At 46.1% G+C, this 26150-nt stretch overlaps 1 protein-coding gene across 10 annotated transcripts in view; it reads right to left on the bottom strand.

Moving 5' to 3' along the window:
* CADPS (calcium dependent secretion activator) overlaps positions 1 to 26150 on the bottom strand; it is a 207045-nt gene that overhangs the window by 9540 nt on the left and 171355 nt on the right. For 6 of the 10 annotated variants that reach the window (XM_053989361.1, XM_053989366.1, XM_053989362.1 and 3 more), the window contains 4 exons: positions 21184 to 21258; positions 20031 to 20114; positions 14917 to 14949; positions 12213 to 12320 (listed from right to left, as the gene is read on the bottom strand). In XM_053989361.1, the coding sequence (XP_053845336.1) occupies positions 12213 to 12320; positions 14917 to 14949; positions 20031 to 20114; positions 21184 to 21258 (300 nt within the window). Of the gene's footprint in view, positions 1 to 12212; positions 12321 to 14916; positions 14950 to 20030; positions 20115 to 21183; positions 21259 to 22583; positions 22599 to 26150 lie in introns of all 10 variants that reach the window. The other 4 variants (XM_053989358.1, XM_053989365.1, XM_053989360.1 and 1 more) reach the window with 1 other exon arrangement.

Below are 26150 nucleotides of genomic sequence, written 5' to 3'. Positions count from 1 at the left end.
CACTCAAGCACAAACACCACTCTGGCCCAGTGTCAATGAGGAGACTGAGATGGATCTTCTGCCACACAATGAAAAAGGAAGAGGCACATTGCTTCCCTACAAGCATACATTTTCTGGATGGCAGCAGAGATCTGTCCATGCAGCAAACCCCATCCCATCCTCTCATCAGCTTTTATTGCCACTACTCAACAAAATCCATACTGTGCTCTGGGTATTTCTCCACAGAGCCCTGCTGAAGGACTCCCCTGCCCTGCCCTTCACTGAGGACCAAAGAACCACCCAAAGGCAGCTCAGCATTTGGAGGTATAAAACCTCCTCCAGCACAGAGGCCCAAACCTGCAGCGGGCTCAGGGCTGAAGCCCCAGGCAAAGAGCATCTGGCTCGGTCGTGTCCTGGCCGCAGCCATGGGTGGCACCAGTAATGACGCAGTGACTCTTTCGATTTACACCTGCCAAGGATTTGGACCATTCCCCCAAGCTAGGCAGGGCACAAGGCTCAGGGCACTGACAACGACATTGCTGTGAGTGCCCAGGTTTTCCAGAAGCACAGAAATTGGTGTGACACTGCCCACGTTACAGAAATAAGTTTAGCGGCTGTGGCTCTCGGAGCACGCAGCTAACTATAAAATAAGCAATGAGTTAATATTGCAGGCATTGATCAGCTAGTCTTACAATTAATGCTTCCAATAAAAAAAAAAAAGCTCCCCTTTTATTCAACAGAATAAGAAATTAAACACTTGAGGGCTCATTCTAAAGAATGAATGAAATTGAATAAGCTACCTAGCACTTGAGATTCCCAGCGAGTGCTTGAATAGAGCAAACCTCCTGAGTTGAATGGATTGCCTTTTGGGACCAATTTGTCTCTTTTCACTCTTTATTCCTCCTTTTTTGCTGACAGATGTACAAAGGCGGAACTGCGCTGTGCAGCTTAGCTACATGCACCCACAGCAGCTGTCACTTTTGTCGAGCAAGTTAATCAAGCAAATGCCACCATATCCCACTTTCTATAAGGAACAACATGTTATAGACAGTAGTCTTGGGAGACAGGGAGGGAGGGAGAGAGACTTTATTTTAACTTTGAGTAGCTGGTATTTTTTTTTCCCCTCTGTGTGTAAAAAAAAAAAAAAAAAAAAAAAAAAAAAAGGAGGAAAAAAGAAACAGCCAAACCCAGTAGCACAAGCTGACACTTTTGTTTTCCCGTGGAACAAATATTTAATATGATTTTAACTCTAATTTGTACTAGAAGGAGAGCTGTCTGGTTTTAATTAAATTTAAGGGACTTAGGGGAACACAGTTAAAAAAAGAAATAGAAGCTTTTTGTTTGCATTAACGCTTGTTGGTAATAATATATTGATTGTCAATTGCTAAGCCCAAAAGATTAGTGTAGTAAATAGAATTATCTGAATGCCACAAGTGAAGTGCTAGCTTCCCGTCCCTGCTTTTCCCTTTGTGAGGCACTCTGAATCACTGGTTGTTATTTATACATTTTCTTTGATAAAACCAACTTGTGTGGCTGATTTTTTTTTTAAACCCTGCCTCATTAAGTGTATAATAGCATTTACGTGTGGGGCTTTCTGCTTTTTACCCTTTCAAGCTTAAGCTTATATTCCTCTCTCACAACCATGTTTCAAAACTTGGGATGTTCACAAACAATTGGATACACACCAATATTGTATATATCAGATGCTCTCATGCTATTGCCAAAGATTAGAAAATAACAGAACATTATCCACAAAGAGTAAATAAATAGTTATCGTCCTGCTATGCTGCTGCATGCCAGATAATAACGCTGTCCGGTCATTAGGCAGCTTTTCTGTGGCACATAATTCTCTAAGTTAGGTATGAAAAGCCAACATCAAAAGTAGGTCTGTTGGTGTAGCTCCACGGAGCACACAGCAGAGCGCTGGGAGGGCTTCAGGCAGCCCTTGGGTGCTGGTAGAAAGGTGATTCACCCCAAATTCAGACCCTTAGGAAAGTATCTTTCAGAAAATAAATCTAAGCTTTGGTGACAGTTTTACACTGTGCTAATTTAACTTCTCTGCAGGGTCTTTGCCTTGGTATGTCCAGGAACGGTGTGCATGAACTGTCAGTGTTTGGGATTCGTGACCCCTTTGCCAAACTGGGGACCCCACGTTTGCACCTCGCCCCTGTGAGAGAAGCCAATGTTAGCTGTGCTCAGCAGTGCTCTGGGCAAGTGGTCCTCACAGCAGGCAACATGACCCTCATTTTCAGAACTATAAAACTCCACATTAAATTCTAGAGATCTGGCAAAGTGCTAGCATTCTGATAAAAATCCCCTGAAACCTTGAGGTCTCTCTTTTTTTAAAATAGAATTTTGACCTTATTCTACCAAAGCCTTGTGAATAAGTCTGGAGTCTCCCAGGTCACACTCACAGCTATTACTGGAGTAAAAGTACTTTCTTCCCTGGTTTTTTATGTACCACTATAATGCTATCACTGCGAGTACACACAGCGTGTTCTTCAACATCCACCCCAGAGCTGTGAATTCTGGATGCCTTTTACTCTATTTTATATTCCTTAACTACAAAATTTCATTCTTGTTGACAACGTACCAATACGAGGAAGTTACAAAGTCAAAGGGTCTTGATATGAAAATAATTTGTATTATTATTTAATAAAGTCACAGTCCCTAACGTTGCCTAATAGGGTTAAGCTGCTAGCCAGAGCAACTCATCATCTGTCTAGGATGCAAATGGCATCACCGAATTACATTATTTCTTTTCCCCCCCTTTCCCAAAAATAAACCACAAAACAACTTTGAATCGCGTAAGAGCTCTGCCTTCCAACAGGGAAGAGCGCTCGGAACGCGCACAGAGCGCAGAGCCCAGCGCGTGGAAGTGCCGCACGCTCTTTGCAGTACATATGGCACCTGCGAGCACCCACTGCTCGGGGATCTCGGCTCCAGGGCGTGCTCAGGCTGCCGCCTCACCCTTCACTGGCGGCGGGCTGGACCCGGCGGGGCTCGGCAGGTCGGTGCCACAGGGAGGGAGGCCGGGGCTCCCGGGGTGCTGCCTGTGCTGGTGGGATGGCACAAATTCCCTGCTCTCCAGAGGGGCACAGCCCGACCTGCATGGTCCCTGCTGCAGATTTCTCCCTGCTCTTAACTCAAAATTTTTTTCCTTTTCAGAGGGGACAGGGAGGGTCAATACCTTATGTGTTGGTGGGGCCAAGGTCCCCAACAAACACATGTCCCCAAGAAGCTCATCCCTGCTCTTGGTGCTGCACGAACCAGTAACACCTACCCATGTCCTGTCAGCTGTGACTCCACATGCCATGGTGGCTGCAGGTTGGTCTGTGCCGACCCTCAGCGGCTTTGCAGGCGATCCGTGCACTCTCAGCACACGGGCAAAAGCTTCCCACAGCAGGGACACAGCCAGAAAGGGATCTGCAACACTACTGCTGCTTCAGGGGGGACGAACAACTCTGATGCTGAGGATATGATGCCTTGTACTCATTCAGGTGGCCCCGAGCTGTATGTCAGGGTGGTCTGCTCTGCCAGCCAGACACCAAAGTCTGCCTAGCAAGGACCCATACGCTCACATCCCCAGCAGAAGTGATGGGTGAATGTGCCAGTGCCCCTTCTGCCCTGGGAAGAATCTCATGGAAAAAGCAACTGCAGTGCTGGCTCCTCTCTTCCTACAGCCAGGGATATCCTGGTCCCAATCTGCTGGGGTTTGCTGTGAGCAAACACCAATGCCAGCCCACACAGAGATCATCTCTGAATCCATCCCAGCTATGTGCTGCTGCTGCTCTGAGGAGGGCAGACCTGCCAGGCCATGCGCTGGTCAGGGCTGGATGGAGGGCAGCAGGCAGAGAAAACTGCAGGGGAGACCCTGTGCAAACAACTACTGGTCCATGGCAGGGGGTGCAGGAAGTTGGTGCTCATGGTGATCTGGGAAGGAAGCAGGCTGCCACCCCAAATTTCTCTCCCATCCACAATGTCCTCAAACCAGGGACATCCCATGCTTACACCTTTTGGGTTTGCAGGCTGAGTGCCTCAGCAGGTGCCTCATTTCCTCTCTGAGACCGGACAGTCCTAATCCTGTTTATACACTGAATTACACCTCCAGAAAATGCCCTTTTTAGGCAACAGGTAAAGCCTGTCCTGGCTACATGAACCCCTGAACTGGAAGACCCTGCCTTTCCAGGCTGTGCTGGCATGGAGAATCCCATATCCCTGCACACAGAGCGGGGGCCTGGGCACAGCACCAGGTGGGCTCTGGTGCTGAGCTCTCTCTCCTTCACTGCAGATACAGCTCTGCAAAGTGCACAGCATTCACTAGGAACTGCCAAATTAAATCCCCAAAAACCTGCTGCTTTGCAGGAATTTGCAGACCTAAATGAAAGAGCTTCTGCATAAAAACCTATAAAAGCACACAAACAGAAAACCACTCCTGTATGGATGCTTGCTTTCAAATACATTTTTAACTTATAAAATATTCTCTGCTTATTTCCATTTTTCAAAAAAGAAATGAAGTTGACATGTTAAAATATGAGTTTCTATATAAAGCAGCCTAGTAAAACCACAATATCCACACAACTGCTATTTTTCTGTCCTGATTCCAGAGCCCTGTTAGTGCGAGGCAGTGATGATAAAACTGGCTGCACAGTTGTTCAGTAAGATGCACAGCAATGCATGTTATAGAATACTTTCATTATACTTGTTATCATTTTAAATTAGAAGCTGTCATGAAATGGGACTTGATAAACTTTATTTACTTCTTTTATAGCCTGCAAATTCCAAAAAAGTAGCTACAGGCTGCCTGGACATCTCGGCCCTGATTGCAGCAGCTCCCCTGGTCTCTCTCCTTCCTGGGGTTAAACACCGGACGCAGTGCGCTCCCTGCCCGAGTCCCACCAGGCATTTTTGAATGCTGATATCATACATCCAGGGCCAGGCTTAAGCGAGCACCGGGAAAGGAAAGAGCCGCAGATCAAGAGAAACAAAATGACCTGGGACGGCTAATCTGGCACGCACCGCTGGCTGGCGCGGGCTGAGCAGCAATTGTGTGGGGCCGGGATGCAGGGGGAGAAAAGGAAAAGACGGATTGAAGGCGCTGCTGGAAATCAGACAATTCGTCATTGTCCGCGCAGGGGCTCTGCCCTGCACGGAGAGTTCCTTTGGGCAAAGGCTCTTTGCACAGCCTGCAGGGAGGGAGCAAAGCCGCCGGCTCGGCCCCGCGGGCTGGGGTCAGCCCCGCACACCTGCGGGCACCGGCGCGTCCCGGCCCTTCCCACGCTCCCCGCACCGCTGGACGCAGCTGGGACCCGCATGAGCCGCGGCTCACCAGCCACCTCCGGGCTCTCCTCCCTGACGGCCCTCAGAACTGGAGCTCCAGTTAGCTACAGCCTCTGAAACTTCGCTGGAAGGCAGAGTGCACCGTGTAACTCGTCCGCAGTCATGGATGTGCAGAGAGCTCCTGGTCAGAGGCTGCTCAGAAAAAGGCTCTCTCTGGATGGAGAATTCCATGCTCCTGCTTCCCCAAAGCCTTGGCTACTCACATCTACCAGGAAATAAATGATCTTTCACTCAGTGCCAGCCCCAAAACACAAATCTCTGACGCTCAAAAGCACGGTGCAGATGATGTTAGCAAGCCTATGCTGACCTTAACGTAACGGAGCAATCAGTCTGCCTTCTTAGAATGATTAATGGAAAATCTCCTCTGGAAAAGAAATCAAATTAACTGTCTTCAACCAAATGTCTACTGGAACATGAAAAGCTGTTCTGATAAAGACATTTAGGAGGGGAAGAAACCCCTTTCAAGCATGTAAAATCCAGTGACAGATCTAGGATTTATTTTATTAAGACTCTCCCTAAAATAAATTAAATGGAGCCTACTTAAATGAGCACTTCAGGAAAGAAGCCTTGCTGAGGGGGAGCCAGAAGGCCATGTGCCCAGTGCATGCCTGGGCTGTGTGAAGCTAACAGAGGGGAATACTGAGGACTAGGGCTGCTTCTGAGGAGTGGTGTCAGTGCTAAGCTTGTCTCCCTACTCCCCTGTGACTCCAAGAGGGCACATGGGGAGAAAAAGAGGCTGCAGAAGGACACTGCACTCTATGACTACTCTGGACAAAGAGAATTTGTCCCCTAGAAGATATACTGACAACTGCCACCACAATTTTATGTTTTTTCCAGCAAAAGTCCTGCAGTGAGATCAACTCCAGGTCCAGGTCCGTGCCTTGCCAAGCCAGCAAAGGGCAGCAGAAACTGCATGGCTCTGGCTCCTCCAAAGATGCACAGAGAGGGAAATGTAAGCTGTGATCCCTTGAGATGAATGTGCCTAATTGTCTTAATTTCACAACTCGCTCTGGAAGGGGAGAGAGGGGAAAAAAAAAGCAAAAAACAACGGAGAAGAAATAGCTCAGTGGAGGCCATATCAGGATGGGAGTGGGAGAGAGTTAGTGCCCTAATGAGCAGTCTAGCTGCGTGGGAGGGAAACAGGTTGTTGTCTGTCTAAGAGAAAGTGGTGAGTGTGGCTACAAGCAGATACGAGATGGGAGCCCAGCGCGCAGCCTGATATCCGTTCTTCCCCTGATCCTGCAACCCGGCCTCCTGTGAGTAATTCTAACTCACAGTGAGTAGCTCCACTGACTCACAACCAGGCTTTTGAGATTGGAGAGGGGAAGAAGAAGGGAGGATGGGAAGGGCTCTGTTTTGGCATTTGATTGTGCCATAAAAGCCTTACGGTCTAGCAAGAAATGCCATGATCCTGCAAGCATGCCTTGAAGGAGCTGCCAAAATTCAAGTGAGTAACCCTGCTAAGGGCAAAAGCTTCAATTTTAAGAATAAGCTATCATTTAGCTATCACTAATATTAGCTATCACTAATGATGCCTCACTGTCTGCAGAGGACTTTCTGAATTAACTGATCTAGCTGTGCTTTGTATTTTTTCAATATACTCAGGTGTGCTATCAGGCTCTAATGTGTAGGTACTGAAACATACGCTGAGCTGCCTGTGGATCCTCCAGTGACAAATGCTTACTCAGGCTCCTGGAAGTGTGTATAGGGATTCTGCTGAAGTCTTGAGACTCACACAGTGTCCTGCATCCTTATTATCTCTGATATTTACAAGTCAGGTACCAGCAAGGGCAGCCTGCTTTGGAAACATGAGGACTGTCCTGCACCATGTCCCCAGCACTCCTGCTGGGCTCCTGGATGAGGGATTTTGGTTTCTTCCCAAAATCCATCAAAATCCACCAGATGCAACATCTGCCTTGGGATTTCACTGGGGCTTCCTCAAAGACAAACTCAGCTGAGCCTGCAGGATAGGACTTGATGCTGGAGCCTCAGCCAGGGGCTTTTGCCTCCCTGAAGGTGGTGGGAAGGACATGCTGGCTCCTCTAGCTGATGAGAGGACCTGGAGTGACTGTTCCTCTGCACTGAGGACAGCCGAGGGCAGAGCAAACCCTGGTCTCCCCACTGCCCTCCCTGCTACACCTGCCAGACCCTGCTAATCCCACCCTGCCATCAAGACTAAGAGCCATTTCTGTCTTGCAGAGAAGAACAGGCTCATTTCTCGTTTCCGGAGTTAAGTTCTCCGTCTGCTATCCCGGCTGTGGCACAGACCAAGGGAGCTGAACACTCACAGTGACAGTGAAGTGGTAAAACTGCCTTCTGCAAAAAGCACGGTGGCTGCTGCCACCTCGGCGGGCAGTATCACTGCGTGATTAAGTTCTTACCAGACTTTTTGGTAAAGGCAACCTTCCTGATCTGATAACTGCCAAGGACAAGCCAAATACGCAGGGTCAATCCATGCACACTTAATCTCCAGAAGGCAGATTAAGTGTATAATTGACCCATATAATCCATGTATCATCTCCAGTGAAATGTTTTTTATGTCCGGTTTAGGCAGACATGAGGCCCATAAGACAGCGATCAGAGACACAGAATTACCATTGCAGTGGATTTCATCAAAGTTAAAGATGGCTTTTTAATCACTGATCTCAGAGACTGCTAGATTTAAGCAGATGAACTAGCACTAAGCACATCTGTTTTAATCCTTATCTTCTACTCAGGCTGGTGTCTTCAAGAAGTACAAGGAGGAAAAAAATAAATTAATTTTTTTTTTTAGGTCCTCGCAATCTTAGGAGCTTCTCTTGGTGTTTTGATCCCTCATATCAAAAGCATGTTTTTGTTTTTTTGGGTAAGATATTGAATTAATCATCAGAGAGAAAAATGCCATCTGCGCTATTCAGGGACTGCATCAGGATGCTGGAATTCGCAGGATCTCGGGGAGCTCACCCGATGTTCAGTAGCCTTTTGTGTATGTGCTACTCGCTTTGGCTGGGGAGGAAATAGTCACCCTATGTTTTACATTAGTGTTTACCAATTTATGTGGAAGAAAGGTTGGCATTCACACTATCTACTAGTCAATCATAGACTTTCTGGATCACATATGTTGCGAGGGGTTGAAACCTATACTGTGAGTATCTAAGGGTGTTTGTAAAGATATACACACATACAAGGATCTAGAAATAACTTCTGTCAAAGGGCACAACCCTCACAAGTAAAACTCCCACTGTCTTCAGACAAAATGACAGATATATAAACTCTGATCCTGTGAAATTCTGAGTGACCTAAGACAAAGGGGATCTGAATTTTTCAGGATTGGTCTGAAGACTCAAGATCACTCTGAAGATAATTTCCTATGTTTAAGATACACCCGCCTGCTTCTGCCTCATTGTTCCTACAAAAAGTTCCATTCTGCATTCCCTCTCTGGGCAAAAAGTGATAAAATTTTACTTCCTATCAGGCACCACACAGATTTTGTGATCCTTCTGCATTGTGTGCAAAGTACCATAGCGTTCAAATCCCAAAGCACCCAGCCAGGCACAGGAGTGCAGGGAGAGGATGCTACGATGCTATTCTGAAACTCCTCTGTTACCACTGCTCTCTACCAATGGGCCTTATTACAGTGTTTTAGCTTTAAATGTTATCAAATTAGTGAACCAGGCCAAGTAAATAAGTCATGTTACTCTGCAGTAAACAGCACTGCCAAAAAGCTAGTTAGGTTTTGATTACCACCAGAACTCCACGATCAATCTGTTCATTCAATGATCCCAAGAATACAGATTTTTAAAATTAAGATGACTCTATTTCAGGGAGGGGGGGGAAAACCCATCCTGACTAATTTGCAGAATTAAGAGGATTAACTCAGAGACCACACAGAAATATAACAATTATCTGCCACAAACACCAGTATCTCCCAAAGAGCAGAGCCCTGTTCTGCAGGCACGAGCAAGTCAGGCGATGCAGGGGAAGAGAGATGGTTTCTGAGCTAAGAAATCATGGCAAATGCCAAGAAAAGACATATTAACCCAGTGTCTCTGGGGACATGGCCTAACACACTCTGCAGCCTCTCTTCCGAGGAGAAAGATGAGGAATAAATGAGAACACAGGGCAGGATTGCAAAGAAGTGTGGGGATTAGGGGTATCCCAGGAGTTTAAACCCCACAATAGACAACCTTGCACTGTGTTACCTCTGCTCCTGCACTGCTCAGGACTGTGCAGAAAGGGGATGTAGCCCCACACCGTGTCTTTACTGGGACCCCACTGGGTGCACAGGACTTGCCTGCAGGCGGGTTTAAGCTGTTTGCTGCCACTGCTGCCCCTATTGTCATACAACAGCCTAAACTGGACTGAGAGTTGGCCAGGGCAAGCCAGCACTGCTGCACTAAACCAGCTGAGGACCTGGCTGTGAAAGTGTTAATAATCTCATTGCCTGGACAAATTGCAGCTAAGAGGATTGTTCCCCTGCCATGCTGGGAGAAGAAGGAACAAAATAATGTCCAACTCTAACTTAGTATCATAAATACCATTTTTGATTATTCCTCTTCTCTTTCTTATTAAAGAGGTAGTTAGTACCTAAAATGTCCTTGGAAAATAAGACCAAAGAAGCTTAAAAACCCCATGACCATGCTGCTTTGCTTTGTTAGGTGAGAGGGGCAAAAGGCTGCAGGGCTCTTTCTGAGCTCAATAATAGAGTTAAGCACATGCTCCTGCCTTTACACAAACATGGGTGAACACAGCACCAACTTAAATGGAGTCTGGTGACCCCCATGTAAACCCTGTGCTGGTACTGACCCACCAGGAGCACCTGAGCCATGATAGGAGCTGACCACAGGAGCCAGCCCCTTCAGCTGCAACCTGACAAAGACAATACATGACTGCTCAAAACATAATTGCAAGTTTTGGGTGACAAGGGCTTGGCATGATCCATTCCCTCCTTGCAAAGCAACCACCCCGCAGCTTGCCCTGCTCACAGGCACACACTCACACACATGAGACACATGCAAACATGCCAGCAGCATTAGACTAGCTCTGTCCCACTGGGATGGGAAGAGGATCAGGAACAGGAATGGGAACAGGAATGGGAACAGCTCCCACATGCTGCAATTCCCGCCTGCAGCCAGTGTAAGTCAAAACAGGCAGAGCAATGTAAAAACTCCATCCTTGATTATTTAATTCCACATGGATCAGGGAGACTTGAGGAAGGCAGGGAGGGAAAGAAGGGTTTTGCATTTTTTGCTTTCTACCAAGGTAGCTGCTCTTTCATTTTTTAGTCCATGTCAACTGTTAATTTGTTTAAAATATGGCTTGGTAAAACCAAGTATGAGTGGATCAAACTGAAATCAATATTTGTGTTAATTACAGCCTTTTGAAAATTGGAAATAATGGCCCAAATCGGTACAAACACACCAACTGTGAATCATAGGGAAAGGATGAGGGAAAAGGCAGTGTGGGCATTGAAAAGAACAGTCCAGATGAGCTCTGGAAATTTAACTGCTCATGGAATAAATTTCAACACAAACGAGCAATGCACTTGCAGGCCCGCTGCAGATGGAAGCGACAGTCTTTTGTTTTATGTTTTGTTTTTTCTCCCCATGCCTGCTTGATGGGTGATTTGCGTCTGGTGCTCACGCTGCAAACTCTCCCCGGAGCGAGCACGAGCCGAGCCCGGAGGAGGCACTGCTGTGCTCTGTGCATGAATGAGGCATTCTCAGTGGATATGGGTCATGCTAGTAGATGTACACAGTAAGATTATTTGACTCTTAATTCATGCCACTTGATATAATGTGATAAAACATTTGACATGAGAGATAAGTTCCATTTTAATCTGGTAAGTTATGAGGAAAAGAGAGAGTGGGAATTGCAAAGGAAGAAGAGGTTTCTGAGGGACAGGTAATGTGCAGAAAGAGAAGTATTGAGTGAAGGAAGAGGTTGGCTGGGGAAAAAGCAGCTTTCCCTGCACACTGAGGAAGCAAAAGAGTGAGTAAAGAAAGCACAGAAGGCTGTCAGAGTTCCAGAGCCAGGAGATTGAGACATGGCACTGCTGAGAGATGGAAGGAAGGAAAGTAGGGAAAGAAGCTGCTTCAAACAGAAACTGAGATACGGACAAATACCCTAGAGAGACTGAAACACTAATGTTGCAGCCTGGTCATCAACAGAAAACCTTTACTATAGAACAGCTACAAGGACAGAAAGGCTGTAACAAAACAAAAGCAACGGAAACAGAGATACTTTTGACATGCATCCATACCTAAAAAACTCAGGCATCACAGGTCACTGTTCTCTCACAGTCCAACAAACTGATCTTGTCCAACTGCAAATTAGCTGTGAACATCTGGGTCAATTCCTACCAGCCATCTTCATCAAAGAGAGCATGTCTCAAATTTACCTTTGGTGGCAGACACCACAACATAGTCCTCCTTTATATCAAAGCCCATTCATAATCAGCTCTGTTTTGATTAGCTTTTAAAATTAAAGTTTAGAATGTTAAATTTGCTGTCAGATTTGGAGTGCTTGTCAATGAAACAAGGCAAAAATTGCAGAAGAGCTGGCCCTTAGGAAACATCTCTGCCAAAAACCTGGCTCAAATTTGGACAGTGAGAACAATGACTGAGATGTTCTGATACAGAGAAATTTACACAAGCTTAAACATATTAAAGAGCTCTCTCAGAAGATACTGTTTCTTTAAAATCCACACACAGACTAAGACACAGTAGACTAGAGTGGAGATTTAAAGCAGGCAGAGAGCAGATACAAGCCTTAGTCAGAAAGAAGGGAAAGATTTATTTTTTAAAGCTATAACCAATAAGTTTTCTCAAAATGTGACTTATCCTCCTGTCTTATTTTGTCACATTTTGGGTCTCTCCTGCTTGGCGTCCAAGGAGGAGAGGGCATTTACTTACATCAAATAACCTTTCTATATACATCTCCTCATTGACCTTATCACGCAGGACATCCTGAGAGTGGCGGACAAATGTCACATAGGCATCAGCAACATCCATTCCTGGCTTCTGCATGGAGGAGAGAAGAAGAGAGAGAGAGAAAAACATGAATAGTGACGCAGGGGGCAGCTTCTCTGTGCAGCCTCATCACTGCTTTTCCTTCTCTTCCATCTCCTGCTGTCCTCCTGCAGTTTGCCCTTACCTGATGAACACTTACCTGACGTCACATTTCTACAGCTCTCTGCAGAATTTAACTGATTTTTAAAGAGGAACCTACAAGCATGCAAGATTTTGGGGATAACAGCATTGCTTTAAAGCAAATGGGAACTGAAGCAGCTGGGTTGGAAAAGACTTAAAAAAAAAAATCTTGTTTGAGTTCACATTGCTTGATATATTGGATTCAAACTTACCTCGAATGAAACCCATTAAAATATGGTAACACGAGTCATTACAAGAGCTGCCACAAAACCTTAAATTTGTGTGGCACATTGTAAGTTTGTTAATAACTAGTGTCATTAGTTTCCATTACTGTGATTTACCTCAGATCACAGAGTATCATTTCTCTGCAAGATACGATTGTCAGCCACTGTAAATTGAAGTTAGTTAGCACATCCATGTAATTTCCAGGGTGAAAATGAGGACAGTTTGGAAAGCAGTAGGAAGGGAGTTTTTTAATACAAAGCAAACAATTATCAAGCAAAGGGCCAGTGCTTGGCCCTTGGGAAGGCAGTGACATTTCTTAACACCTACTGCAACAATGACAAGGTATTAATTTGAAAAACAATGAGGACAACACAAGCATGGCAATAGTCAAGTGTTACACTTTCAAGCAATTTTCAGTCTGCTGATCGTGCCCATTCCAAGGCAGGATTAGATGGATTGGTTTGTACCAAGACAATTGCAACAGAATTACAGATTTAGATTTAACTAACATTTGTGGAATTAAATTTAAGTGGTGGGTTTCCATTCAACACCAGAATTTCCCCTCTGTCTTCTAGTCAAACAGGTTTTTATTTCTCCTTCCCCTGGAAAGGCAGTGGCTCACAGACCATGGGGTGGCCTCTGCACAAGTCTGGGAGGTGTGTGGGGCTGGTGGATCTGTTCATTAAAAATGTTGAGGCTGTCAAGGAAGCCACTGTAATATGGTTTCATTTCCAAGGGCAGGTGGGGAAACAACTGAAAACTAACCCAAATGAATGATTTCTGCTCTGATTTACACAAAGAACTGGAGCATCTGTCTGGCTTTGAGGAGAGGAGCAGACCCTGCTGCAGACCTCCCATGGGTGTCCAAGGTACAAAGCTTTTGGAAAAGCTAGAAAGGGATACATAGCATTTTACTAAGACCACTTCCCTGGAAATGCTTTCCTTTTGGAATATAGAGTCCTCAGAGAAGGCCATGCTTTGTCCTAGAAGTTATTTAAAATAACTGTTCTGTGTTCCAATTTCTGATGACTAAATATTTAAGATGCACTGAAACAACTAGGACATTTCATCTGAAGGATCTCCACTTTTTCAGGGCAAGAAATAAATTTTGCGTTTTTCTTCCCAAAGCTCTCAAAATCTTGCTTTTATTACTCCGAGAGAACAGGATGCCAAGATCTGCACTGGAGTATTTTAAACCAAGCAACACCTCTTAGTGTTCAAGAGTTTGTCTTTTCCATGCTAGGCTCAAGATATGATAATTTTGTAGGCAACATTTAGGTTGGGCTAAAGGGCTGAAAAAAAAACAAATGCAGATGATGTCCAAGATATCTGATAAATTTATCACATTGTCATATGAAAACATGCAGAACAATACACCTGCATTAAATATACACACATTATACATACACATCATCAGACTCAACTGAGTTACTCTTGATTTCCACTGCCCAGTCCAACTGGGTGCAGGAACTGGTGTGGTATATTAAGATCTATTTTTCTGCATTTGCAGTTGCTCAGGATCTTTCTGCCTGTAAATGTTACAGTAACCCCTTATTCCAGCCAACATTCATATATTACATTTCAACTTAATTTAAATGTAAATTTCTGGCAAGTTAAGTGCTCTGTCTAAGAACATTAAGGGCTCTTTTCCTTATGAATCAAGGTCTAATTAGAGGAGACGATGTACAGTTTCCCTACACCAATTACAGAAAAATGGAAAAAATTATTTTCATTAACAATTTCCCAAACACATGTTGGTAGCTCATCACCATTTCCCCAAAGTAATAAAAAAGTCATTTTCCAAAAGAGTAAAATAAACCAACAATTAGAAGAACAAAAATAAAATAGATTAGCTAATGTGTTAGATGTGTGTTGGCTCAGTTCTAACATGTCTGGACTTTTTGTTTGGAAATTATACTGTATTTGTACAAGTCCAAATGAAGAATCAACAGAATGCACTCTCCCATTTTTTTTTTCAAATATGATTCAAGCCAATTGCATAAATATGGTACCTTTTTGACACCATCTGCAAATTGTTGCCTAAACAGCCTCATAGGTCTCCACAAGAGAGTAACTGCTCATTATTAACATAATGGAGATATCCTTTCCAGTTCAAATGTTAGAAGTATGAAGGCCCATGGTTCAATCTTGGCTGTTAATGCATAATGTGGGTTGCTACACATGCCATAAACCAAAGCATGATGCAAATTACTGTGACAGAAGTTGTTTAAATTGTGCTTACGGGTACATCCACGTATTTGGAAGCAGCTTTCACCTGTAAAAGGAACAAGAAGAGAATTAACACCATCTCAGTACCTTTTCAGGTCTTAGTTTTTTTCTTTAAACTCTCTAAGACCATCTCCAGCTAAGACTTGGGACAACATAATGCTGAGTAGGTTGAAAAGGGTGATGAAACTCACTTTCCTGTCTAAAACAGTGGTATTTTTGTTGTTGTTTTTTTTTTTTTTTTTGTTTTTTTTTTTTTTTTTTGGAGAGGTAACTTTACTGCTGCTAAAGCTCTAATAGCAGCAGATGATAGTGTGGGAGTTGTGCTTCTACTTCAGCGAGCGGGGGAAGACGGGGTTCGTAAGAAGACATCGTTATTTTCTTCGGAGGCCTCGCTCTCCACCTGATGCCACGTGTCTCCCAAGGCACTGCATGCCTCTCCTGCTGGGAGCTGAAGCCCAGGAGCAACGGCAGCTCCCCTGGGAGCGGGGGCATGATGGCATGGTGAGGCTGGCAGGGGCCTGCACCAAGCTGCATGCAAGAAAGGACCCTAATTTTGCTCCCGTCCCATAGTCCTGTCCACGGTGTGCTTCCCCCAGTTTGTGCAGGCTGCAGCCTGGGACATTGTCAAGACCAGGCTGGATGAGGCTTTCAGTAACCTGGATAGTAGAAGGTGTCCTTGCCTGTGGCAGGAGGGTTGGGACGAGATTATTTCTAAGGTCCCTTCCAACCCAAACCATTCTGTGATGCTTTGCTAGGCTGAAGGTTTTCTGAGAAGTTTTGCACATGAATGCCTGTGGCTGGGCTGGTTGGAAAGTTGTGTTCACGTTTCACAACCTGGCCCTGTTGCCTTCACGTGCAGCCTCTCCTGCACTCACTTGTTCCTCCTCCACATCAGTGAATTCAAAACAAAAATTATTATTTTCCCTTTTGTTGCTGGCCCTGATGCTGGCAAAAGCTTGCAGACTATGTTGGGGCAGTGTGCTCATGCCATGCCACGCAGAAGTGCTCTGAAGCTTTTCTGCTTCCCAGACTGAACAGCTATCTCATTTTCCCCTGATTTTCCTCCCTTTTTAGAAGACACTGTTGGAGGGAGGGTATCAGAGATGGACACTGCACTCTGTGGTGTCATCACAAGCTGGTGTGATCTGCAAGACCCCAAAATGACTTTGTCTGTGATTTTCCATGCAGCAGGGTACACGTTGCTTGGCACGGGAGGCGGGGTGGCCCCTGACGTCAGGGCCAACTCTTCCAACTGAGCAGTGCCCAGCTGGCCACAGAGACCTTTTTCCCACTGTAGCATAAGGCACAGTGTCTAGAAAGAGTATGGCTGGGATTTTCCACAACGCTTCTGCTTTTAATTAGGGTAAGCGTTGCCGGCCATCTTTGTTTGGGTGTAAAAGCTCACCTGCTTTTAAATATTTCTAAAGCTACCATTAAAACAGCCTAAATATAACACGCACACAGTTGCATCTTGGGATGAATAAATTATGTGTCCCGAATGAGAGAATGAATGTATGTGTGAGACAGAATGTGAGAGTGGGTGGAAGCACTCATATGGTGTGTGTGGGGGGTGCATAATTAAGCACAATGAGGCGATACAAAAGACCAGACTGGTGGTAATTGCCGAGGTGAACGCGGCGAGCATTGGCAGCGCCCAGGCTGCCGAGCCGGGGGGCAAGAACAGAGGGAAGGGCAGGAGGAGGGCACCGAGCGCCTGCTGCTGCGGTGTGACCCCAGGTCTGGCTGCCAGAGGACGGGGCACATCCTAGCGTGTGAGTTTATGAAGGAGACAGCAAAACCAGCACCAGAGAAAACACTTGTCTTGTCTCCAGGTATTCCTGTTTCTAGACAGCTGGCTGGACACCTTGCCCTGTCTCTGCATTTATCCTCACAACTTTCTTGGGAGGTGGTGAAGTGCTATCCCATGCTCCTGCGGAATGGGAGCGGAGGAGCCTCAGCCTCCGTGCGTGAAGGCAGCTGGAGCCCATCCAGTGGATGCAGCTCCAGGAGAGCAGGCAGTCATGACACACCCACACAGTCAGGGTGCCCATGCGAGCACCAAACCAGCAGTTTTTCTGAGCAGCAAAGCCCAACAAGCCTGGAAATGATGTGGCTCAACAGCCTGCAAGAACTCAAGCTGGGGTCCTTGCTCAGGGACCTTACACCTGTACCTTCAAATATCACAGAAGCATGAAGCCAGGCAGAGGCAAACCTGCCAGCTGAGTGTGAATTTAGCACTCTTGGGTCCAGCTTAGCGCCACTTTCAAACTACCTTCTCCAAAGCCAAGAGGCGACAAGAATAACTCAGCTTCCTGCGATCTCCTCCCTCCACCCACAAAAAAACTGAGCTGCTTCTCCTGCCCACTCTCCTTTAATCAGAATAATTACTTGTTTTTCTTTAAAGTCAGATTTGGCTACATTTAGTGAAATTTCCAAACTGCCGGATGTTGTGTGATTTTTGCTAGGCTGCCGTTTTTCACAAAGTATGTGACTTTGCCATGAAACATCTCAGTTTACCATACAAATTTTGCGCAGAACAAAAATAAGATCTTTTACTTCTGTCTCCCTTGGGTAGCATGGAATCTTTGGTTATAATTACCACAGGTGTAATGCTCTGCCTACAGAGGCCGTCCAGATTACAGGGAATTTTAGCAGCTGGCATTCCTGTGAGTCAGTGGATCTGCACATGCAGACACCCAGCCAGGGCCTGGGCTGCTGCCGCCAAGATGCACTCAAATGTAGCAACAAACAGAAAAAAAAAAGTCTGGCCAAATTTAGAAGGGTGTTTTCCTCTCAAAGTGCTCTGCAAGGAGAAGTGGCTAGTGAGAATTTATTAGGACAACAGATGCATTAATTTTATCTTGAATTTCGAGGCAAGAATTGGAAATGAGGATATCCTACTAGGTGATAAAACTGTCTGTCACAAGACCCCGAGTACATGTCACTTGCAGAGCGCCTGGAAAACACGCGATGAAAGAAGTTGGTGGAAGGGGGTGGGAGACTAATGCTTTCTGGAGCTCAGTGGCTTGGACCATCACACTTTGTTGTATTTGTTCAGACAGGGAAAACGTGGGAGGTGGTGCAAGCATGCTGTAACAAGAGAGAGATTCTGTATTTATCACTGCAAAGACTAAACACAGCAAGTCACATTACTACTGCAGGGAGAGGAGACTTGCTAAGCCCAGTGCCAAAGGGGTCAGGGCTGCTCCTCAGCCTCCTCTCTCCCAATGGCTCCCAGCAAATATGGGGGCCAAAGTGAGAGACATCCTTTTGTCAGGAAGGAGCAATCCTGCTCTTCTGTCATGTACCCAGCCCACTTGCTGTGGGCGAGGGACCAACACTTTCCTGGAGATATGCACACACCACGCACAGCAGCTCTTTGGATACACATCCCTTCCTGACTGAAAACTCATGAAATCCAGGCTTTGGGACCATGTTCAAAGGCTGCGGGGCTGTTGGAGTGAGACAGATTGCTTTGTTGCTGCTGGGGCAGTTAACTGTCAGTAAGTGTCCGAGGAGCAGCAGAGAGGATGCCTGAATCCTATGCACCCATGTGCTGGTCCTGACAGGTGCCCAGAGCCCAGGTGCAGCCCGGGCTTTGCTCAGCAATCAAAGGGAGCAGCACTTGGCAGTGTAAACAGTAGGATGTGGTGGGAGCAGCGCAGCATCAACCGAGGAACAGCTTGGATTCACGGGGAAGGAAGGGCTGCACATTACACTGTCTACACGGGCTGATGCTGGTACTTCCGATGCCTGGAAAGCTGCCGCCTCCACATCCTCTGCTGCTGGCACACAAGCATTTCCCAACCCTCCACAGCACTGGAGTGACGGAAGGTATCCAGGTATCCAACCCAAGCCATACCCTGCATCCCCTCAAGCACAGGTGAGCACAGTCCTGGAGCTGTAACCACACAGGGTTTATCCAGGGAGAAGAGCTGCACTGCGGGGCAGTGAATGGAACACCCTCCCTTCCTCTCTTCTCTGAAGAACAAAGTGCCTCCAGCACACCTGAAAAGGCAGAATGCTTAGTTTGAACTCCACGGTGGTTCAGATAAGCTGCCAGACTGTGTACACAAAGCTGCCAAGAGCAGTTTCTTGCCTCTGCTGTTAAGCCTTCCTAAATCCATCTCCATTTCCAGATGGATCCTACAAACTGCCTCAAACTCAGCAAAAGGGCCCAAGAGTAGCAAACAGCAGACATTTGTGAGGAACTAAGACAACTCCAAAATGAGATTTTGGAAAGCCTTCCCAGTTTGCAGAGCAGTGCCTTCTGCCTCTTGCCCAGTCTCTGTGAACAAGTCAGTGCAGGAAAGGCTGCACATGAAGGTGACAGGAGCGGGGTGTGAAATGTGAGCACAACTTTCCAAGCAGCCCAGCCACAGGCATTCATGTGCACAAGTGTCTGTGAGCTGAGAGAAGTGAAGTCCTCCTTGCACAGAGACACTCCTGTAAACTTTCTGGCACATACATTTTCAGAAGACCTTTGGAAATCAGCTGCCATGTGTTCATCCTAAGAAGCTGTCACAACACTTTTCTGGAATACAGCTCTGATTGTTAAACCATGGATACTGAGGCCAGTTTTGCACAGATATTGGTCTGGTCCTATACCTTGCTAGGAAATATGTGGTGAGCTGTGAATTGGTTCCTCTGTGTTAGGGAGAAACATGGCATTAGAAGCACCTTGTGCTTTGTGACCTCATGGCATTTCTCCTACCTTGTTCTCTTTTAGAAACACATAGTCACTCCCTAAATCTCCCTTATTTTGCTGTTTACTATTTAACGGTCACTGTTACAGCCAGAAGACTGAAAAGAACACACCTGTCACATGAAGTGACAATGAAGCTAATTGCATGTACAGTGCAGGCTTTTTTCATCTTCATATGTATCCTCTACTTCTGTAGAGGAAGTTGAAGCTAAACAATGGATGGAGATGGCTTTTCTCTGTGCATCCCGGATGTTTATGTACTGCATACAGGTTGTTTGGCTATTCATGTGGGAGTTAAAGTGATCAAACATCACAGAATGGAAGAATTATTAGGGAGCTGATCTAGTCCTGGGAGAGCAGGAGGTTACAACTCAGAAAAAAAAGAAAAAAAGAAAAAGAAAGGAAATATAGTCTGTACTTACAGTAAATGACAGGAATGAAGAAAACAAAGTCCCTTCATCATATCTAGACAGTTTGGCCAAGACTCCTTCCAAAATGGTGACAAACTACAAAGACAAAAAATATTGCAATTATTTTTAATAGCTGGACAAGGGTGTAAAAATCTGCATCACCTTCAAAGGAACCAGTGGACTTCTCAGCATTGCCAAAGGACTGGACCACCTCTCCCTGAGCACAGTGGGCAGGGAATGGGGAGAAAGGAGTGCTTCCTTTTGGGTGCTATGGTGCACCTCTTGCTCACTGGGAATCACCCCTCAGTGTCCTGGGTGGTGCAGGGGACAGGAGGTGGGTGCAGTCTGTGGGGAATCCAGCCGAGCCTCTCTGGATGGGGAAGGCTGTGGTTCCTGCTCCTGGTATGCAGTGGCAAGCACGCAGCTAGCTGGGTATTCTTGCAGAAGAATTGAACTGGCATATGTTGGCGGATTATGTTTAAAGGTCTCCACTGTATAATAGGGATGACTTGTTCGCAGAAAGTTTGAAACTAGAGGAAAACACACCCCACCATCTTTCTCCTTACATACCAATTCCCCTCCGTGTTAGCACAGCACACCAGACCTACACAACCACCCAAGGGGAATGCTGGCAGCTAAGCTACAGAAGCTGACTCTGATGAAAAACAATTTCCAAACAATTAAACCTGACATTTTGGAATGTATTTCCCACTACTGTCATCTCTAAATTAATTTCTTCGAAGAGCATATGGTGATCTTGCACAAGATGAGCTATTTTGTCCACACAACCTCGTGTGTAGGAGTGGTGACCACCTCTGCATGCCACCCCAATGGCTCTGCAGTAGCATTTAGCATTTAGCCACCCCCTGACTGCAGCTACCCCAGTGCTGTGGGGTGATGCTGACCATGGGGTGTTACCCCATTGACATAACACCCATTCCTTAAAGCCACTTCTGGCCCAGTATGGCAATCCTGCTAGCAGAGTACTACGTCTCACGCAGTTCCTTATCAACAAAGAGTCACCATGAAAGGACTGGGAGATGTATGATCTTGCCTGTGAGAAACAAGCCAATTCAACATCCTAATGTGTCACATTTTAATGGAAACGCACATATTAAAGATGCAACGTTAACAGTGAATCACTTCACCTGAAGCCGAGGGTTACCTTTGCCACTAGGAGTGTTATCATTTCTTTGACGGTTTCCTCAATTAGTTCATCTATTTTTGAATGGTACTGGTGCTAAAGAAAAATAAAAGGAGAGGGGGAGGAAAATATTAGCATTGATCACAGCCAACAGCTCTACACTTGTCAGTCTCTTCCCTTGGTAAGCCACAATAAATAGTATTAAACCAAAGAATTATGCAGCTTATTACCCTGGGCCCCACTGCAGTGGCCAGTGACTACTTACACTTGTAGGAGAGACTTCAAATTCAGGAGAATCCTACATCAGTTTTGAAGCATGGGCAAACCCTGCCCTGTTCTGTGTGCCCACAGCTCTGGGAGCCACGCGTGGATGTCGGAGGGGAGGCTCTACCATCCCTGTGAGAACCAGCACGCAGTGCTCCTAGAGATTTTGAAGTTTCTTTGCTCCACTTCATTATCCTGTGGGCATTATCCTGACCTGGCACATGGATTGCAGCAGACACCTGCTGCTGGAGGGGAACAGGCAGCCCCTTCCAAGGGCACCACAAACCACCCCACCCTTGGCATGGACATGGGGAGGATGTGCTGCTCCAGGAGTGCTTGCAGTGGGCTCAACCACTGGGAATGGTGCTGCACCCTTCCCACCTACTGCAGCAAAGCAGCTGAACCTGTGTTACCCTGGGTTCAGCTGGCACATGGCTCAAGTTAAGCACTCGTTCAAACGCTTTGCTGTTTTGTACTGTGAGATAGATTTAGAAACCACCCAACAAACCACGACGAGCCTTTTTGTCCCATGCAAAAGCCAGCAGGCAGTGCAGCCCTGAGCCCCGGGCAATGGCAGATCCCGTGGCAGTGGCTCAGCACTGGCTGACCAAGGCCTGTGCCTGAAGCACCAGCGTTTCTGAGTCTTCAACCCAATTTCTGCACATGCCAAACCTTGCTTAGCTTGGGAGCTCTGATGCAATCAGCTGCAATATGGCTAGAATAGGTACTAAAATACAGTCTTCTACTAATTTAGAAAAGACCTGTTTCCAATACAAGATTTAATTAGTGAAAACATACAGTATATTCTTATTTTCAATGGACTGAGAAAATACTGATTATGACTGCTTTCCAACACAAAACATTTGATTTTTCAGTCAAACATTTCAAGCACTGGTGCTAGTCACTATATTCATTACCACTTGGCATTAATATTGTTTTAAAATGTTAACATCAAATCACATTGAAAGAGACAAATCTGCTTTAAATACTAATCAGACTTTGGGAAGGAAGACTGTGAGGGCTTTACAAATGCTAGCTGCTGGTCTCAGTGTCTGATTGGTACTCTGAACTGCTCTACAGTTTGGGGATTTTTTTCTATGGCAGTAACATTAATATAGGAATTTGGGAAAAAGAAAATAAAAGTAGGACACACTTACCCACTCTTTTGCAAACTTTTCAGATGATTGGGGACAGAAATAAAGAGGAAAGTGCAAAAGACAGGAAAAAGAACATATGAAGATAAACAATAAATAAACCAAAATCTTTTAAAAAAAGAGACGTATGAGAACAGCAGCATCATGCACAGAAACAATAAGCAATGGAAAATGAAATGGGGTCAAAACCTCCTTTCGCTGAAATACCAGAGATCGCTACCTGTAGGATTTGGTGGCAGTAAAACAGTGGGAAGGGACCGGATTGTAGCTGACACCTGGCACTCTCGTACGGTTTTGTTTGGCTCCGAAGAGGAAGGGAACCGGCAGGGTTCAGCCTTGGGGCAGCCACACAGCCCTCACCGGGGCGGCAGGGCCAGGGCAGGGGACGTGGCACAGCACGTCCCAGCCCAAGGCCTGGCTGGGGGCACTCAGAGCCTCACCTGGACACGAGGACAAACCGGCACCGCCACGCCACAGGCTGCGATCTGCTGGGCCCACGCGGGGGAAAACATACACGAACAAGCGGGTGATACTTGCATTGGCAGCTCCCATTCCATGTCCTGCTTTGCAGGTCAAGACATACACAAGTCCCTTATGGGATCATAGTTATGATTAATCTTTAATGCAGAGCTAGGCCTTATCAGCAGGATTGACCTGGCTTTTCCCAGCACAGCTAGAATGAAGCTGTGGGGCGACAGGGACCTGTAACAGCTTGGTACAGGTAGAAGCTGTTGATGTGCTTGGCAGACACAGCCAGGACTTCCTAAGGGAAATGGAGAAGGGATTGTGCATATATTGGGGCATCTCTCCCATTATGTTTTCCTTCCGCAACTGCATTTTCTGTGTGTGTAAAACTTTGCAAACAAGTATTCAGCTATCTGCTTTCATCATGTAAGTCATGAGTTTGAATTCAATCATGACTAGCTATGTGCAAAGCAATTCACCGTGAAATGCACTGACTGATGCATGTTCAATAACAAGCTTGTTTCAAAAGCAAATAAGAGCCCCAATGGAATAAAACCACAGCTCTGAGAGCAGGACAGGAGCCTGTGCATGCACCAAGGTGGTGTAGCAGTACCCTGAGCGCTCATTCCCATTGCAGCCGCAATCCCCAGGGCAGGGTGAGCCCTGGTGCCCTGGCAGTGACCATGCAGGACAGGGCCTGCCCCAGGCAGCCACAGCCATGTGCACCCTGTGCCACCAGTGCCACAGCCCCAGCTCCACCTCAGGAAGGGGAGCCTCAGACAGGACAGGGTCAGAGACGGCGGCGATTTGGAATGCGAGCGCCTGGTGCTGCTACAGATGCCTGGCTCACAAAACCAGCAATTCCAACAGCTCCTTCTACAGTCCTCATGGAAACACTCAAGGTTAAAGATCGCAGAGCTGGTTTGCTTTACCCAGCATAGCCCCCACTCTCGACCAAGTTCATCATAGCTTTCTATTAGCTCAATTATTACAATCCATAATCAGTGCACTACAATGATTCAACTTGACTTTATGTGATGAGTATCTTGCCTTGTCATGTAACAGATTGTGTGTATGTTGTATTTCTCTAAGGACCATCTGACCTTAGATATTAAATAGAAACATACTAGACCAACTGAGAAACATTTAATACATACATTTATCCCCTTAGATGTATTAAAAATTCAGAGGAAAAATAAATATTTAAGATGGTAAAGTATGTTTACCAAATGTTTTAACAGCTGCCTTTAGAGACAAGGAAATGGAATGAAATGATGGGTGTTTGTTTCACAGGGTAATGCTCGCAAAACGCATTCAAGTATCTGCTAAAGTGAGTGTGGCTGAAGGTAGTGTGAAAAAGAAGGCCTTTGGGGTGGGAGGGAACCCACAGAGCAAGGTCAAGGAAGGTGCTGAGAGAGTCTCTGTCCAAATAGAGATTGAACTGTCAGAAAAATCAGTAGTTTGTTTCTAACAAAAATGTCATCTCTGGTTAGGTCTGGACCGAAGGCCGTACCTGAACTCTGTGTTGGGCAGTGTGAGCCCTTTTTGCTGCTGTTGAACTGTCTGCACAGGGACACAGGCTGGAGAAGCCATGTGCCACCTGGGGCACTGATGGATGGTCCCATCAGCGAATTTCTGTCCCTCCTTGTCTGTCCATTCCTCCTCTTGCTGACCTGTGTGGCTGCCACGCACCACAGATGGGGGGACAGAGGGACTCGATGAGGCACAGACCCAATTCCCCATATTACTGAGAAGGACTCAGGCTGGAAACCCAGGTTCCCATGTCTCTGCTGCTTATCTGACTGTCTCACCACTTCCAGTGGGACTGGAAGAAGCAGGGTGGTATTTTGTCCCCCTCTCCCAGGTTGTAATGACAGATCTATATAGGAACTTTTACCCCCCTCAGCCTGAACATCTTGGCACACAGGTTTAGACAGCTTCAAGAAGAGGAGATGGAGATAGTTGAAACACAGAGTGGCATGAGTGAATGGAGGGGGAGGTAGTAACACTAATTAAAAGAAAAAAAAAAAAAGGAAAAGGGAGGGTGTATAAAATACTGCAGCCCTAAATGGGAACCTATACACCAATAATTTACATCTGCTTTACAGGTTTAGCTATCTGTTAAAAACCTCATGTCCCAGCAACTGCTGCTTGCCACGGGGGTTCAGCTGTCTCTGAGCTGCTGCACCAAACATCTCCTGGAAGTGTCCCAGGCAGATTTGCAGCTGATCTCGGCTGCAGCCCAGAAGCAACCACGCAGCCGCCTGCTCCTCTGCCTCCTGCAGTGTGAGTCAGGCTGAACCTGCAGTAGGACTGATGCTCAGAATTCAGAGGAAGCTGTGGCAGTCAGGGAGCATCACAAGTCAGCATGGAAAGATGCAGCGAGTGCCTGGTCACAGGATACTCGGGCACCGCGCTGATGTGATCAGTCTCAGGCCATCTGGATACTCAACCTGACAGTTTAATGAATGCAATGAGCCTCCCTGCCTTCATGATCTCCAAAATCTCCCTGTCCACAGGGACTGTGCCAGTATAAGGGCTTGATCCTGGTTTGCAGTGGGGAACATCACAAACATGGACCTTTGCAGCTGACAGAGTAGATGCTGCAGCAGCTGCAGACTGAGGGATTCGGGGAGAAACGTGGGTATGAATATGGAACAGAAAATGGTAGAGAAGTTCATGTCCACACCTGGACAACAAAAGCCCACTCAAGATCTGCTCCAGCTGACCTGGAGGACAAGGGAAGACCTGATGATGGGCAGTATGAAATCTCTTACAAGGTGCATGTCACAAATAAAATGTCAGAACTGAAATATGTATAAGAAAAATAAAAAGAACAGCTTAATCTGATCCAAACACCACTGACATCAGGGCAGAGAGCCCTGCTACATCCAGTGGCCTTTGGAGCATTGGAGCAAGTTCTTTCAGAGGAACAAACTGAAGTGAACAACTGAAAAAAACACAGGAACAACTAGCAATGATTCACTGCAAAATCTGACCATGGAAAGCTGTAGTGGAAAGGCTTATCTAGGAAATGCTGACAAGCAGCGGACTAGGTGAGCCAAACAATATTTGTGAATTTATTCTAGACTGGTACATGAATAT

Source organism: Vidua macroura, chromosome 13 (genome assembly GCF_024509145.1).
Source record: "Vidua macroura isolate BioBank_ID:100142 chromosome 13, ASM2450914v1, whole genome shotgun sequence".
In the NCBI taxonomy this organism is placed as follows: Eukaryota; Metazoa; Chordata; class Aves; order Passeriformes; family Viduidae; genus Vidua; species Vidua macroura.
This window is presented reverse-complemented; position numbering and strand designations above follow the sequence as displayed.